The sequence below is a fragment of the Carlito syrichta genome, unplaced genomic scaffold (genome assembly GCF_000164805.1).
Source record: "Carlito syrichta isolate Samal-C Ts95f unplaced genomic scaffold, Tarsius_syrichta-2.0.1 Scaffold301864, whole genome shotgun sequence".
NCBI classification, from domain to species: domain Eukaryota; kingdom Metazoa; phylum Chordata; class Mammalia; order Primates; family Tarsiidae; genus Carlito; species Carlito syrichta.
The window spans coordinates 84780-98955 of NW_007245960.1; the positions used below are offsets into that span (position 1 = coordinate 84780).

The 14176-nt window shown below is 50.6% G+C and overlaps 1 protein-coding gene across 2 annotated transcripts in view; it reads right to left on the minus strand.

Annotated features, from left to right (window-relative positions):
• Window positions 1-39: 39 nt before the first annotated feature.
• CEP250 (centrosomal protein 250) overlaps window positions 40-14176 on the minus strand; it is a 49657-nt gene continuing 35520 nt past the window's right edge. For both annotated transcript variants that reach the window (XM_008055478.2, XM_021711105.1), the window contains exons 24-32: window positions 13749-13870; window positions 12694-12814; window positions 10141-10262; window positions 7083-9698; window positions 4418-4531; window positions 4109-4264; window positions 3548-3649; window positions 2555-2617; window positions 40-667 (exon numbers count right to left, since the gene is read on the minus strand). In XM_008055478.2, coding sequence (XP_008053669.1) covers window positions 407-667; window positions 2555-2617; window positions 3548-3649; window positions 4109-4264; window positions 4418-4531; window positions 7083-9698; window positions 10141-10262; window positions 12694-12814; window positions 13749-13870 — 3677 coding nt within the window. In that variant the 3' untranslated portion in view covers window positions 40-406. The remainder of the gene's footprint in view (window positions 668-2554; window positions 2618-3547; window positions 3650-4108; window positions 4265-4417; window positions 4532-7082; window positions 9699-10140; window positions 10263-12693; window positions 12815-13748; window positions 13871-14176) is intronic.

Here is a 14176-nt window from a genome sequence, read left to right on the forward strand (position 1 = left end):
GCTCCCCAGCTGCACAAGTGGAGACAGCAGCAGAGAACTAATGTACAGATCCAGGGTTTATTGTTGAAGAGGAAGTTAAAGGAGAAGGTGAAGTGCCAGGAAAATAAGTTCTAGACGAGAGGCAGAAGATGCTCCTTGGCCAGGGCAAGGCACTTCTCTGGGTGACTGTAGGCAAGCAGGCAAACGTGACTTGCCTCGTTCCCAGGTGAGTTGGGCCCTTCCCAGCCCTGCAGGTTTCCCTCCTCTTCCTGGGAACGCCAGCTGACCTGGAGCTCCCAATGGGTAACAGAGCCAGGTCTTTCCTTTGGCAAACCTGAAGTTGTGCTGAGGGGCCATGATCTGCTCTACAGTCACCCGTCTGTCTGTGTGCTCCCAGGCTGGCCTGGACTTGCCCAAGCTGTGGCTGCTACCTGGAGGTGTCTTGGGCAGTGCTGGGGCCAGGATGTAGAACCGGCCCTGGGGATGTCAGACTTTGAGTCAAGGATTCATCCAGCTTGCGGGTTTCAGCCTCTAGAACAGTGGCCTCTGGGGCCTGGGCCACAGTAAGAAGTGAGTGCGAGAGGCTGTGGTGCAGGCCTGCTAGCTCACGGCTGGTCTGTACTGAGCGGGCGATGTAGTCTTGCTTCTGCTTCCGCTCCAAGGCCAGCTGGGCTCGCAGCAGGGCCACCTGGTGGGCAGGAAACCAAAGGGAGAGCAGCTGAGGGCCCTGAGGCAGTCTCAACTTCTGCTCTGTGTTCCTGAGCTCTCATCAGTCCCATATTTGAATCAGCTCTACCACACACATGAAACTCAGAATCAGATTTCAGAGTGTTTGGGGGAAGGGTCCTAGGAATCAGAGAATCCAATGATTCTCAACCCTGGCTGCACATGTGACTCAAACTCAAACAACAAAGCTATTCATCAATTTTACTGAAGGATAATTTACATGTGAAAAACTGCGCAGATTTTTTTTTTTGAGTTGGAGTCTCACTCTGTTGCCTAGGCTGGAGTGCAGTGGCAAGCTCACAGCCACTGCAGCCTCAACCTGCTGGGCTCAGGCAACCCTTCCACCTCAGCCTTCTAAGTAGCTGGAACTATAGGCATGTGCCACATGCCCAGCTAATTTTTCTTGATTGTAGAGATGAGGTCTTGCCAAGTTGTCCAGGCTGGTCTTGAACCCATAGGCTCAGACAATCCTCTCATCTCGGCCTCCCAAAGTGGCTGGTCAGATTTTAAGTGTACTTTTTTTCTTTTTGAATTGGAGTCTCACTCTGTCACCCAGGCTGGAGTGCAGTGGCACGTTGCTCATGGCCACTGCAGCCTCGACCTACTAGGTTCAGGCGATTCTTCTGCCTCAATCTTCCAAGTAGTTGAAACAACAGGTGCACGCCACCATACCTGGCTAATTTTTGTGATTTATTGTATAAACGAGGTCTCACCAAGTTGCCCAGGCTGGTCTTGAACCCCGGGGCTCAGGCAATTCTCTCACCTCGGCCTCCCAAAGTGCTGGGATTACAGGCTGAGTTACCACGCCCAGTCTTGAGTGTACATCTTGATGAGTTTCATAACCATGCATAACCCCGTATCCCAACCAAGATACAGACCGTTTTAATCACTATAGAGAGTTCCATCATGCTCCTTTTGGAAGGTTTTTAAAAACTTCTGACTTAATTAGAGTGGGGTGAGGCCTGGGGTATCAGTATTTTTTCAAAGCTTCCCAGGTGGTTTTAATGTGCAGCCAGGGTTGAGAATCACCAACTAATCCTTCCATTCTTCACACAGGTATACTAGACAACCAGGAGATGAAGTACTGGGATCTTAGGGCAGGTCAAGGACTAGAATGAGGCGATGGTTGCCTGGGATGCAACATTTAAAGAGGCACTCTGGGTAGAGAATGAGTGCCTCTTTTAATTCTACACCAAAGGGGCCTTTCTTGCCTCACCCTCATCAGGCCCTGCTTCAGGATTGCTTTGTATGAGTTTAACAAAATTCAAAGTAATAGCTCAGGTCTAGCTAGAGTCAGGCCCTGTCAGTAATGAGTACTGACTTCAGAAATATGTTCAGAAATCAAAATTCCATACTTCTTAATACTGCTGGAACAGTGGATTTTTTAGGTGACGCCTAGGAGGCAAGAAGGCACTTCATATCATTTCTCTGCATGTGGCAGCTTGACCTGAGCTATGAGGCCTGAATCATGTGCCATGCCAAGCTCCTCTGCCTGGTGTGCTGACAACAGTCCTGCCCACAAGAAGGACATCTGAGGGCGGGAGGCCAGGACAGTTCTGCTTGCCCCAGTCCGTCCTCCTTAAATCAGATGCCTAATCCTCAGTCCTCCCCTCAATCTGGAGGTTTGGAGCCTGGATCATCCCCACTCCCATCGTAAGTATACAACAGAGGGAGTTGAGACTGGGGCTCTCTTGCCTCCCATGGAGATGGAAGTTCTCTGAAAGCAGGAACTCCCCCTCTTCCTGCTGGAGGTACATAAAGGGCCGAGCACATAACAGACAGTAAGGCCTTGTTGCCCGAGTACATGAAAGAAAATAGGGCTTAGAAAATGGATCCTTACAGAACACACCTCTTTCTGCAGTTCAACCACATATTTGGCATCTGAGAAGCTCTTCTGGTTTTCTCTTCCATCCTAAAGGAAAAAAGCAGCATTCTTGTTGGAATAGGCCTTTTCACTGTGAGGTTTCTCATCACAATCCTGGGGGCCTGACAAGGGGTGTGAACCAGAAGCGCCTGAACTCAGACTGAACCCCTGTGGAGCACCATGCCCTGGGGCAGGGAGAGGCCCCACACCAGTATAATGGCCATATCCATGGAGACCGGATGCTGAACATCCAAAAGGCTTGGATGGCATTTGCTTCTTTGAGTTTTTTTATTTAACAAAAGTACACCATATATCTGCTTTGTGCTAACCTGGGCTGTGAGCTAAGGATGGAGGGAGGAAGTAATACACAGCACCTACCCTTGGGAGCTTTCACTGAAGAATGGAGAAAGCTAGTGCTCAGCCACTATGCACAGCTGCTCCCTACCTGCACAAGACTGTGTCTGCGGACGAGCACACCTCAGCTAAGAGTGCCAGCTTGGGAGTCTTCCCCAACCCCTTACCCCCCAAAAAGAACTCTGGCTCCAGGAAAGGCCGCGAACCCTAATTTTGTGAAATCAGTCCTGCAAGGAGCAAGGATATCTAAGAGATCTGCAAAGATGTGATCAGGCTCCTAGGTATGTCATGGGCTGGCAGGCACCACACATACCCATATACCAGGGATCTTGACCAGGTAAGCCTGGGGCACTGGTCTGGAAGCAAGCAGATCCAAGCTCCTCAGAAGGCAGGGGTGCTAGCTTTGATGCCTCCCACAGCCTCTAATGTTAGGCCTCCTTCTCAGGGCAGGGACAGAATAAGCTGTACTGAGCAGGCAGAACCTAGTCAGGAGGGGATCTCAGATTGGGTGAAGCCTCTACCCTACCCCCCCATCCAAGGGAGGCCTGGGGTATGCAGTGAGAAGGGTTGAGTTTCTGGCAGGCTCAGGGATCAGAAAGCAGCAGCTGAGGAAAATAGGTAAACCTGCTGTTTGGGTGCTGAGGCTGTGGCCTCGCTCAGCTCCAGGGCCCCTGTTTGGGATGCACGCATGGAATCCCTCTTCAGCTTCCTCCGCTCTCGCTCCACCTGCCAAGGTGCGGGTAAGAAATCAGGGCTTGGCTCAGCTCTGGGGCTGGAGCACAGCCGCCTTCCTCCAGAGGGGGGCCAGTGTGTGTGCAAGGGGAGAGCAGCCATGAGAGGAGAACTCCTGGGCTGAGGAGAGCACATGCAAGGGCAATCCTGAGCACAAGGAGGTGCTACTGGGGCAGAAGAGGCAGGATTGGCCTCTTAGGCCTTTGGAGCAAAGGCCTTTCTGTGGGCCATTTTACCTGTCACAATCATTCAAGTTGACTGTTGTAGCAAGGGAAGCATCCATAGACATGCATAGCTGTGCTCTAATCAAACTTAATTTTCAGAACAGGCAGCAGCCAGATTTGGTCACAGGTTGCCGTTTACTGACCCCTGCTCTGGGGACTACATGTGAAGTAGAAATGCATGCCCACCAGACCCCAGAGGAGGGAGCTGAGGACAGCAGAAGCTACTTACCTGCTCCAAAGCAGTCCTCAGTTGGACATTGTGGCACTGCAGCCTGCTCCGGTCAATTTCTAGCCACGCCACTGCTTGCTGCAGATGTTCAAGCCTTTGTTTCCATGGCTGTTTCTCTTCCATTCCAGGACTAGACTCAGCCTCCACTCCTGAGGCCTATGGGAAAGACCTGTGAATCTTACCTTGACAGCCCCTTGAACAGGTCAGGGAACAGGCAGCGGGAAAAGGCACCAATCTGGCTCAGAAACCCAATTCCCACAGGAAGGGGTCAAGCCCCCAACACACCCTCCCCCCGGGTCTCTTGCTCACCTCTCCCAGCTGCACAGTCTGCTCTCCTCCGGACCCCTGTTCTGCCCTGATGGTTGTGCCTGGGCAGTGTAGCCGCTCTTTCTCCAGCACCTGTCTGGTGAGCTCCAGCTCACCCTGGGGTACCAAGGTATAGGGCAAAAATCACACCAGACCCACTCACCCTCTGTCCTCAGAAACACCAGTGTGCTCTTCTCCTCAGGTTATAGTCTTATTTTGCCTGCAGCCTCTGAGCCATTCTAGTCTAGAACCTTCATTTTACAGAAGAATAAAACAAAGGAGCAGAGAGGGATCTACTCAAGGCTACATGGAAATTCACAAGTGATCTAGGACCAGAGCCCCCATCTCATTTGAGAGGAGCACTGATGTGTCGTAGAAACAGCACAGAATCTGGAGTCACACAGGGCTGGGTGTCATGTTATCACTTATTGGCTATGTGACTCTGGTCAAATATGAGCTCTCCCCAAGCCCTGATTACTTCATTTATAAAATGACTATACAAGTCATGCATATGCCCTTGAGGTTAAATCCCTTAGATAAGTGAGGAGTTCTAACACTAGATACTTTCTAGGCACCTTATGTTTCATAAACAATAATGGCCAAGAAGAGAGACAGATAAGAGAAAATGAATGAACGTTTGTAGGTGCAGGTTGTCTGGGAGAAAGGAAGAGTCACGTGGCAGAAAGCCTGAACTCTAGATGCAGACTACTCAGATCTAATTCTAGTTCTGCTATGTGGCTTTGGACAAGTTACTTAACCTCTCTGAATAGCCATTCTTCAATTATAAAATGAGGAAAATAAACAGTTCCCACTTTTCAGGGTAGTTGTGGAAGGAAGTGAGAGTAACAGTGCCTGGCATGTAAAATGTTAAAATAAAAAATGGTGCCACTTCAATGAAAAGGCTGCATGTGAAAGACGTTCCTGAGTGTGTAGAGAAGGGAATGGTGACGTGACCCTGACCCGAGCTACATTACTAAGGAAATACTGCTTGGTGACCCAAGTATATAGGTAGAAAGTGCCCCCCTGCCCAACTATATGCCTCACTTTTGCTGTACCTGCAAGAATGGATCTGAAAATAGGAAAAGAGTTCTATTTAATGAGTGCTTTCTTCCTAGGCACTTCATACATATCATCTCATTGCATACTATCATTGCCTATTTTAGTGGTAAGAAATTGAGGGTCAGAGGAATGAAGGTCACATAGCTGATAAACTGTAGAACCATATTTCAAACTCAAGAATTTGACTCTAGGGTTCATAAATGTACCTTCTTCTCTTCATATTGCCCTTTAATAAGAGTAGAGCTTTGTGAGTTCCCAGAAAGCAACTCTCTGGGGTACTGTATGTCTGGGATGAGGGAGGAGGTTTCTCTGGGGCTTAGTCAGGGACCAAGATGTAGAGCCAATTTTCCTGGAAAAGTGGACTGTGTTTCTCCTGGCATAAGAAACAATGCCTCTCTAAGTCTACAAATTAACCTAACTTTCCTGTTTGCCTACTCAATACAGGCCTTGTGCTGGAGCAGGGGGTACAAAGATGACTAAGACACGGTACTTGTCCTTGAGGTTAACTACTATACCCTAAAGTCCTATTCTAAACCCCCTTCCTTTCTCACTGGACATTCTACCCACAGGAGCCCCCTTATTCCTAACTGCTGATGACTCCAAAGTACCTTTAGTTCCAACCTCATCCTTCAACTTGACCACCACACTGATCTGCCTACTGGACATGTTCCCTTGCAGGGGCCATGGGTAACTCTTTCCATTTCCAAACTGAACTCACCATTCCACTCCTCTTTCTCACACCCGCTTTTCTTCATCTCAGTGAACAGACCTGAGTATTGTCTTTGACTTCTTTCTGCCCTTATTCCTCCCACCTCATAGCCAATCAACTGCCAGAAGTCCTATGAACTTCTGAGATCTATCCACGTGTCTTTATTCACACTTACTGTCTCGGGTCACCACCTTTTCCCGGACTTCTAGTATAGCCTCCCAGTTGATTTCCCCAGATCTTCTGTTGCTCCACACAGCAGCCTGAGTAACCTTTCTGAACTATATCTTTCATCATGCCACTTCCCTGCCCTAAACCCTTCATCTACTTCCCATTAGTGACCCAGGTCCTCAGCATAACTTATAAGCCCTGAATGCTGAGGGCCCTGTTGTCCTATTGTCTCTTATCGATTCCTTCCTCTGTCCCAAGTGACCTGAGCTACCTATACAGATATGCCATTTGCTCTCAACTCCTTTTTCCTCTTCCCTGAAAGCTCCTCCCCAACCTGTGCTTGACTGATTCCTTGCTGGTCCCTTCAGATCAAATCTTAAACACCATTTTTACCAGCAATCCTTTCAGGACTCACCCCCAGGAAACGTCAGGCATCCCTCCAGCATGCTTGGAGCACACTGAACTTCCTCTGTTAGGCACTAATCACATTGCTTTATAGTTGCTTATCCACTAGACTGTGAGCTCTGTGAGAACAGGGACCGTGGGTGTCTTATCCTCTTTGTACCCCCCACACTAGCACAGTAGCCTAAATCCCACTGATGCTGAAGTGCTCATGATCTCAGCTTTCTCACACCCTCCCGAGGCACCACAAGACCCAGGATAACAGGCAGCCCCTGAGCTCAGCCAGGCAGTGCTCTGTCCCCAGTCCCTATTCCCCCTAGAGTGACTCACCTGCAGCCTCTGCTGTTCTGAGTCCCGCTCCAGGACAGAGGCTTGTAGGAACATGGCGACCTCCTGCAGACTGCTGACACTGGCCTTGCTCTGGGCCAAGGACAGTGCCAAGCCATGGGCCTTCTCCCGCCACTCAATCTCCCTGGCCTCTGTCTGCCTCAGGGCTGCCTGCAGCCGCTTCAGTTCCCTCTGCAGCCTGAGCCCTGAAGAACCTAATTCTGGAGATGATTCCTCCACCAGGGAGGCTGTGTGGCTACGGGGCAAAGCCTCCAGGCTACTCTGTTGCTGGGCTTCCCTCAACTCCAGGATCTCCTTTTCCTTCTGGGCTAGAGTCAGCCGTAGCTCCCTTAGACTCTGGCGGAGGACCCTTGTCACTTCCTCTTCTTCCTCCTGTCCCAGATTCTGCTTCTCTTGGATCATATCCTCTTGGACCCTCTGGGTCAGAGACTTCTCCAGCAGCTGGCCCTGTTCCTTCTGATGTCTCAGCTCTTCATCCCTCTGGGCAAGTGCCTGCTGAAGCTGCTGCACATCCTCCTGGTAACGGAAATTCTGGTCCTGGATCTCACTATCTCGTATCCTCAGAGCCTCCTCCAGCTGCTGGGCATGTGCCTGGCAGGCATCCAGGGTGGTCTGCAGGGTAGCTGTGTTGGCCTCCAAACTGCGTCTCAATTCTGCCTGCCCAAGAAGTTGCTGCTCCTTCTCCTTCAAGACAGCCTGAGCCTTGCTGAGGGCCTCCTGCAGAGCCTCAGCCTGGCCCTGGGCAGCCTCCTTCTGATACTGGGAGGACCGGTTTTCTGCTCGCAGAGCCTCCAGCTCCCGGTCCCGTTCCTTGAGCATCGTCTTGGCCTGCAGCCAACTGTCCTGCAGGGCCCTGGCCTCCGCCTCATGCTCCTGTGCCTGCTCAGCACACTGTTGCTGGAGGGCCAGCAGAGCCTTCTCCTGCTCCCGAGACTCAGCCCTTAGGTCTCCCAACACCTCCTCCAGGGCCTGGACCTGCCGTCCCTCTGCTGCCAACTCTTCCTGGAGCCTTCGTACCTGTTCGATCTGGTCCTCAAGCTCTGCCTGCCGTTCCTTCAGTGTCGTCTGGGCTTGCTCCAAAGCTCCCTGCAAGGTGTCTGCCTTTTCCTTCACACTCTCCTCCTGCCCCTGCGCCTGCTGCTGTTCTTGCAGCAGGGTCTTGAGTTCCTGGTCCCTCTGGGCCAAGGCTCTCTGGGCCTCTTCTAGTTGGCCCTGAAGTGATTGCTCTTTCAGCTCCCCTTGCTCCCTGGCTTCCTGCAGGTGCTGCTGAAGGACCACTATCTCTTGCTCTTGCTGGGTTAGGAGCAGGCTGCTCTCACTCACCTTCCTGTGCAGGCCCTGGAGCTGCTGCTCCAGCTGGTCCTTGTGTGCCTGAAGTTCCTGGATATGCTCCTGCTGGCATTCCACCTCCTTCTCCTTATCACGCAGGATAAGCTTCATGTGCTCCAGGCTCCCGCGCTGCACTTTGCTCTGGCCCTTCCCCTCTTCTGCCCGCTCCTGCATCAGTTGCCTCTGAGAGACCAGCTCCCGTCCTCGTTCTCTCAAGGACAGCTTGATCTGTTCCAGGTCCTCCTCCAGGATCTTGGTCTGCAGAGTCCTCTGCTCTTCTAGAACCCGAATCCTCTCCTTCTGCAGCATCAGCTCCTGGCCCCTCCTCTCAAGATCCTGAGTCAGATGCTCTTTCTGCCTCTGGAGCTCCTCAATCAGCTCTTGCTGGGACTTGACCTCCTGGTTCTTCTCCTGCAGCTCCTTTGCCAGAAGGGTGCTGTGGCTCTCCAGTTCGTGGATCTGGCTGCTTTGCTCCTGCAGCTCCTGGCTCCTTTCTTCTAGGTCCAGTGTAAGGTGGGTCAGAGCCACCCTCTGCATTTCCCTCTGGCCTTCCAGTTCCTTAATCAGTTTTTGCTGGCACTCCATTTTGTGATGGTTTTCCTCCAGTTCCAGGGCCAGGCATTCCAGAGTAACCAACTGCTTTTGCAGATCCTGCACCTGTCCTCTCTGGGACTCAATCACTTGGTCCTTTTTCTCAAGTTCTAGAAGCTGATGCTCTAAGACGTTCCTCTGAGTCTCCCGATCCTTCTCAAGCTCTTTGATCTGCTCCCTCTGCACACTCAGCTTCTGCTCCCGCTCCTGGACAGCCATGGGCAGATGCTCTAAAACAGACCTACACTTCTCCAGCTCCTGAATCTGTTCCTGCTGCAGATCCACTTCTTGGTTCCTCTTCTTCAGGTCCAGAGACAGCAGTTCCAAAGCGGCTTTCTGTATTTCCCGTTGCTTCTCTAGTTCCTGGATTTCCCCCCGCAAAGTCTCCACTTCCCCTTCCCTTTCAGATAGGGTCTGCGCCAAGACAGCCAAATTCTCTTGCAGAGCCTTCCCTTGGGCCACCTTCAGCTCACCTTGCTCTTGCAGAGCCTGGGCCCGCTCACGCTCACTCTCTACCTCCTCATTTTTCCTTTTCAGTGCTGAGCGCGCTGTCCTCAGGTCTTCTTCCAGAATACCGGCAGCACTTGCCTTAGCCCTGGCTTCTGCAATAGATGCTTGCAGATGTTCCACCTGTGCTGTCAGGTTCTCCTTGGCTGCCTGAAGTAACTCTCGCTCACTCTGGAAAACAAAATGCAAACCACCTTACACTACACTTCCCTGATACTGTCACTCCAACCCTGGCCTTTCTCTTCCCTTTTTGTGGCATTAGCAGAAACAAGGACTTGAGCAAAAAAGTGGTATATTCCACTTAAGCCGATACTGTGAAAGAGCATCCTTACCACCTCCCAGGGCTCTGCTATGTCCAGGGAAGACAGCCTGGTACAAATGAGTCAATCCAGGCTTAGGTCTTTCAAGCCTAGGAGCAACAATCTCAAACTCAATTCAGAAAAAGGAACTGAAGGAGGATTCACTGGAACCTTGGCAATGGCCATCAGGGACATGGAGACAGCCAGAGGAACTGAGAGACTTGCTGAAGGAAGTTGGGCACGTGACCAGAGGCCAAGGTGAGCCCAAGGGACTAGTCCTGAGGCCAACCCCTCCCCAAACAGTACCACTTTACCTGGGCTTCCATTCCCTGTAGCTCTGCTTGCCGTAATCGACTCTGTAAGGATGTCACAGCTTCATGCAATTCCATCAGCTCAGATTCCAGGGAATTCTGTTTTTCTTCCCACTTGGATTTCTCTTTAGGAAGAGGAGAGATGGTGGAATAAGGCCCATGGTTGGGGGTGGGGGAAAAGAGGGATGCAGAGGCAGATGGAGGATAAGGAACAGAATCAAAGGGGAAGAAGGCCAAGGAGGAGAGGGTTACATGCAGCGTCCTAGAGATATCACCTGTCTACCAGTTGCTCCTATTTGTGCAGGCTCCCCGCTGTGGCCAGCCCCAGCACAACCTGTTAATCATTCTAACACTTCCTCATCCTCGTAACAGAGAAAGTCTCAGTCTTGGATTCCAGACAAGGTTGACCCAGATGACACTGGAGGCCCCTTCCAGCCCCCAAGCCTATGATTTTGCAGAGGTTCCTAGAGACTCGGGTGGCCCTGCTGGTTGTCCCTCATTTCTACAACACGCACCAGAACCCAGCTTTATTTGTGTGGTCCTCGGGGAGCCCTCAAGTGGCTGCAAAAAGGCCCAGACTCACTCCCCAAGTCGTCCTCTTCTCTTCCCCCTCCTTCCCATTCTAAGCAGTTCCCACTCTTTCCAGCCCTTGGCTGTGGTACAGATATGTTTTTCCCAGATTCCCCCTCCTTGCTTTCTCCCAAATAAGCTCATAATCCTTTTGCCATCAAAAGCTAATTTTGAACATAGTTGGAGATGATAAAAATAAGTAATATGGCCTTGCTAGACTCTGGAATGGCCATGTGCTCTTTGAGCTATGGCTGTTGCCATGCTTCCTAGCTTTGGCCTACCTTGAGGAGATAAATCTCCTCTTCTTCTCTCTCTCTTTCTCTAATTTACTTTTAAATAAACTATATTCTCTAATTAAAAAAAAAACAAGTAACATGCTGGGGGCGGTGGCTCATGCCTATAATCCCAGCACTTTGGGAGATGGAGGTGAGAGGATTGCCTGAGCAAGTCCATAGATTCAAGACTAGCCTGGGCAACATGGAGAGACATCATCTCTACAATAAATCAAAAAAAGTAGCTGGGCATGGTGGCACACACCTGTAGTTCCAGCTACTTGGAAGGGTGAAGCAGAAGAATTACCTGAACCCAGCAGGTTGAGGCTGTGGTAGCCATGAGTGTGCCACTGCATTCCAGCCTGGGAGACAGAGTGAGACTCTGACTCAAAAAAATAAAAAAAGTAAAATGGATAAATGACAAAAGACACAGAGCTCTCAGAGTCTTGACCCTTGGTCTCCAGTTTGTTTGTTCGTTTTAAATATCCTGCACTGACAGAAAAAGGAAGCCTGACCACCTCCTTCTCTTAGCTCACCAAATCTGTTCCTCCTAATTGCTTCTTCCAGGATGGCCCCCAAAGGCTGAACAAAGCAGAACAATAGCTCAAGGCAGTCATCACCCTTTGGAGATACCTCTAGACACCATCTCATAGTCTGGATAAACAATAAAGAGAGTGGCTGCTGGACTGAGGTCCCATTGTTTCACCTAGGGTCCTGTGATGCCAGCTGACGTGCACAGTGCTCTGTCCCTGGACAGGGCCATGGAGGGAAGGGGAGGCAGGCTGGAGGCTGCAAGTGAACTGTGGGGCATGTGGCCAGCACTGTGCACCTCTGGTAAGGCCCCTGCAGGCCAGCGCATGTCTTGGGAGGACACAATGGGAGGAGGCGTGACCTGTGGCAGGAGCAGCATCTAGCCAGGCCATACTCCTGGTCTATCAGCTTCCATCTAGCACTGTTCCAGTCACTGGCCACTCCACTGTCTGAGAACCCACAATCTGCATTGTACTGTGGGGTGCCCAGGATTTGTTGCAGATGTGGAAACTGAGGCAGCCCCCATCACCTGGCTCTGCCCCAGGCCCTCTTGAGTGCAACTGAGCCTTGGCTGCTGACCTTGGGCCCTTGCTAACCTCTGGGTGCCTGAAGCTCTCACCTGAGCTCAGGAGAGCCTGGAGCTCAGACAGGCCTCCTCAGCATCTGGAGACCAATGAGAGGTGGAAGGTTGCTCCAGCCCATGGTCTGTGGACAGGGCACAGGTGTATGTCGATGGGTGTGTACAGTGAGGGGGTGCTGTGATTTGTGTCCCCTCCAGGTGTTGGAGCCTACAATCCGGCAAAGGTGCTAGGGGTGGGGCCTATGGGAGGGGATGAAGCTGGAGGCGCCTTTCTTGTGGAGGGATTGGCACCCATATAGAAGGGCCCGTGCCATGTCCACTCTTGCCCAGCTGTCTCCCACCCTGTAAGGACACGGCAGCCATCCCCTCCCAAAGTAGCAACAGCGAGGTGCCATCTTGGAAGTAGAGAGTGGTCCTCCCCAGATACCGCACCTGCCTACGTCTTGAACTTGGATTTCCAGACCCCAGAACAGTGAGATATAAATTTCTGTTCTTTAACCTTAAAAAAAAGAGTGGCTGCCAGGCCTATCCTCGCCACTTCTGGGCTTCCTACCTATCCTCTCTCTTCCCTCCAAATCTCCCGGTCTGCCTTGAGTTTCTCACCTTCTTGGTTCTGGGACAGCTGTCTCTGCAGATCCTGCAACTCTGTGCTGACCTGGCTCTTCTCCGTCTCAGTATCAGCTAGTTGCTGTTCCAGTTTTTGGACCTGATCCCTCAGATCATCCTGGGAAAGGAAGGGCATGGCTAAACTCAAGTTTCTTGTCTTCCACAAAGTTATCTCAGCCAGGGCTTAAGTTCTCAGCCTCTGTAGTGGTCTGCCATTGTGGACCTAATCCCAGACTCCTGGGTTATCTGCCTCTGAACTCACATGCATTTCCTTCTCTGAGGTGATAGGCTCCAATTGGCTGGAGCCAAGAATCTCTTCTGACTTGTCTATGTCTTTTGAAACAGAACACCTGCTCAAAGTCTTAGCCCAGAGGTCACCTCTTCCCTCCACAAACTCCTACTTTAAAGTTTAGTACAAAGGTCACCCCTTCTTCTTCCTGCACCTTTCCTCTAGTTCTAACAGTGCATCATTTGCACCAGTTATTGATCCAATTAATTCTGCTGGTTCTGCTATGAGAACCTTCACAGAGATCAGGTCTTTCTCCTTTCTGTATCCCAGCTCAAAGTGGCTGGTTATATGTGGCATTTAATTTGTACTGATTGATAGGATCACTGCAAGGAGGAATTTGTGCAACCTTTAGTTTAGTCTTGAGCCTAGAATGTTCCTATAAATGGCAACCTGAAATTTCAGTGGTCTCCAATTTGTCAAGTTTCTCTTGGAGACCTTGCTACCAAGAATCAATCCATGGTTAGGAGGAAAGTGATGCAAAATAATGCTGCACATCTGTACAGGGTTTGATAGTTACAGGGTTTGTTCAATACCCTCACTCATCTAACCCTCACCACACCCTGTGAGGCAGGCACTAACTGCCCTACTTTGCAAGTGAAGGCAAGGCCAGGAAATCCATATGCTTTATTCATAGATGCCAGGTGGTAAGTGATAGAGGTGAAACTCATCCCATCTTAATCTCAGGTCCAAATGCCTCATGCATCTTTGTCTCAAGCTTTTCGAGGGAGTGAAGAGTTCAGAGAAGGAGAGCAAAAAAACATACCCGAGTCTGTTGAGTCTTCCACAGGTCTTCATGAAGCTTGTGGAGGGCAGATGCTACCTCTTCGGCTGAGAGAGCAGTCAGCAGGGGCTCTCTCTTAAAAAGGCTCCTTGTTCCATTCTGGTCTGAAAAAATGAAGAAAAACCTCACCTGGCTGCCACTATGAAAAATAACAGGCAGACCCTCCCAGATAGCCTTGGCCTTCCTTCCCACTGGTGCCTCCTCTCAAGAACCCTTCTCAGCAGTTCACTCACCATAAATTGTCTGCATAACTATGTGCCAGGCACTATGGTAGATATTTAGATAATGCTAGTTACAGTTTGTCATGCACCTAGTAAGTGCCAAGAACGGTGTGAACAAGTTGCATCTGCAATCTCATTAAGTCCATAGTAAAATCCTCAGATAGGTACTTTTTTTTTTTTTTTTTTGAG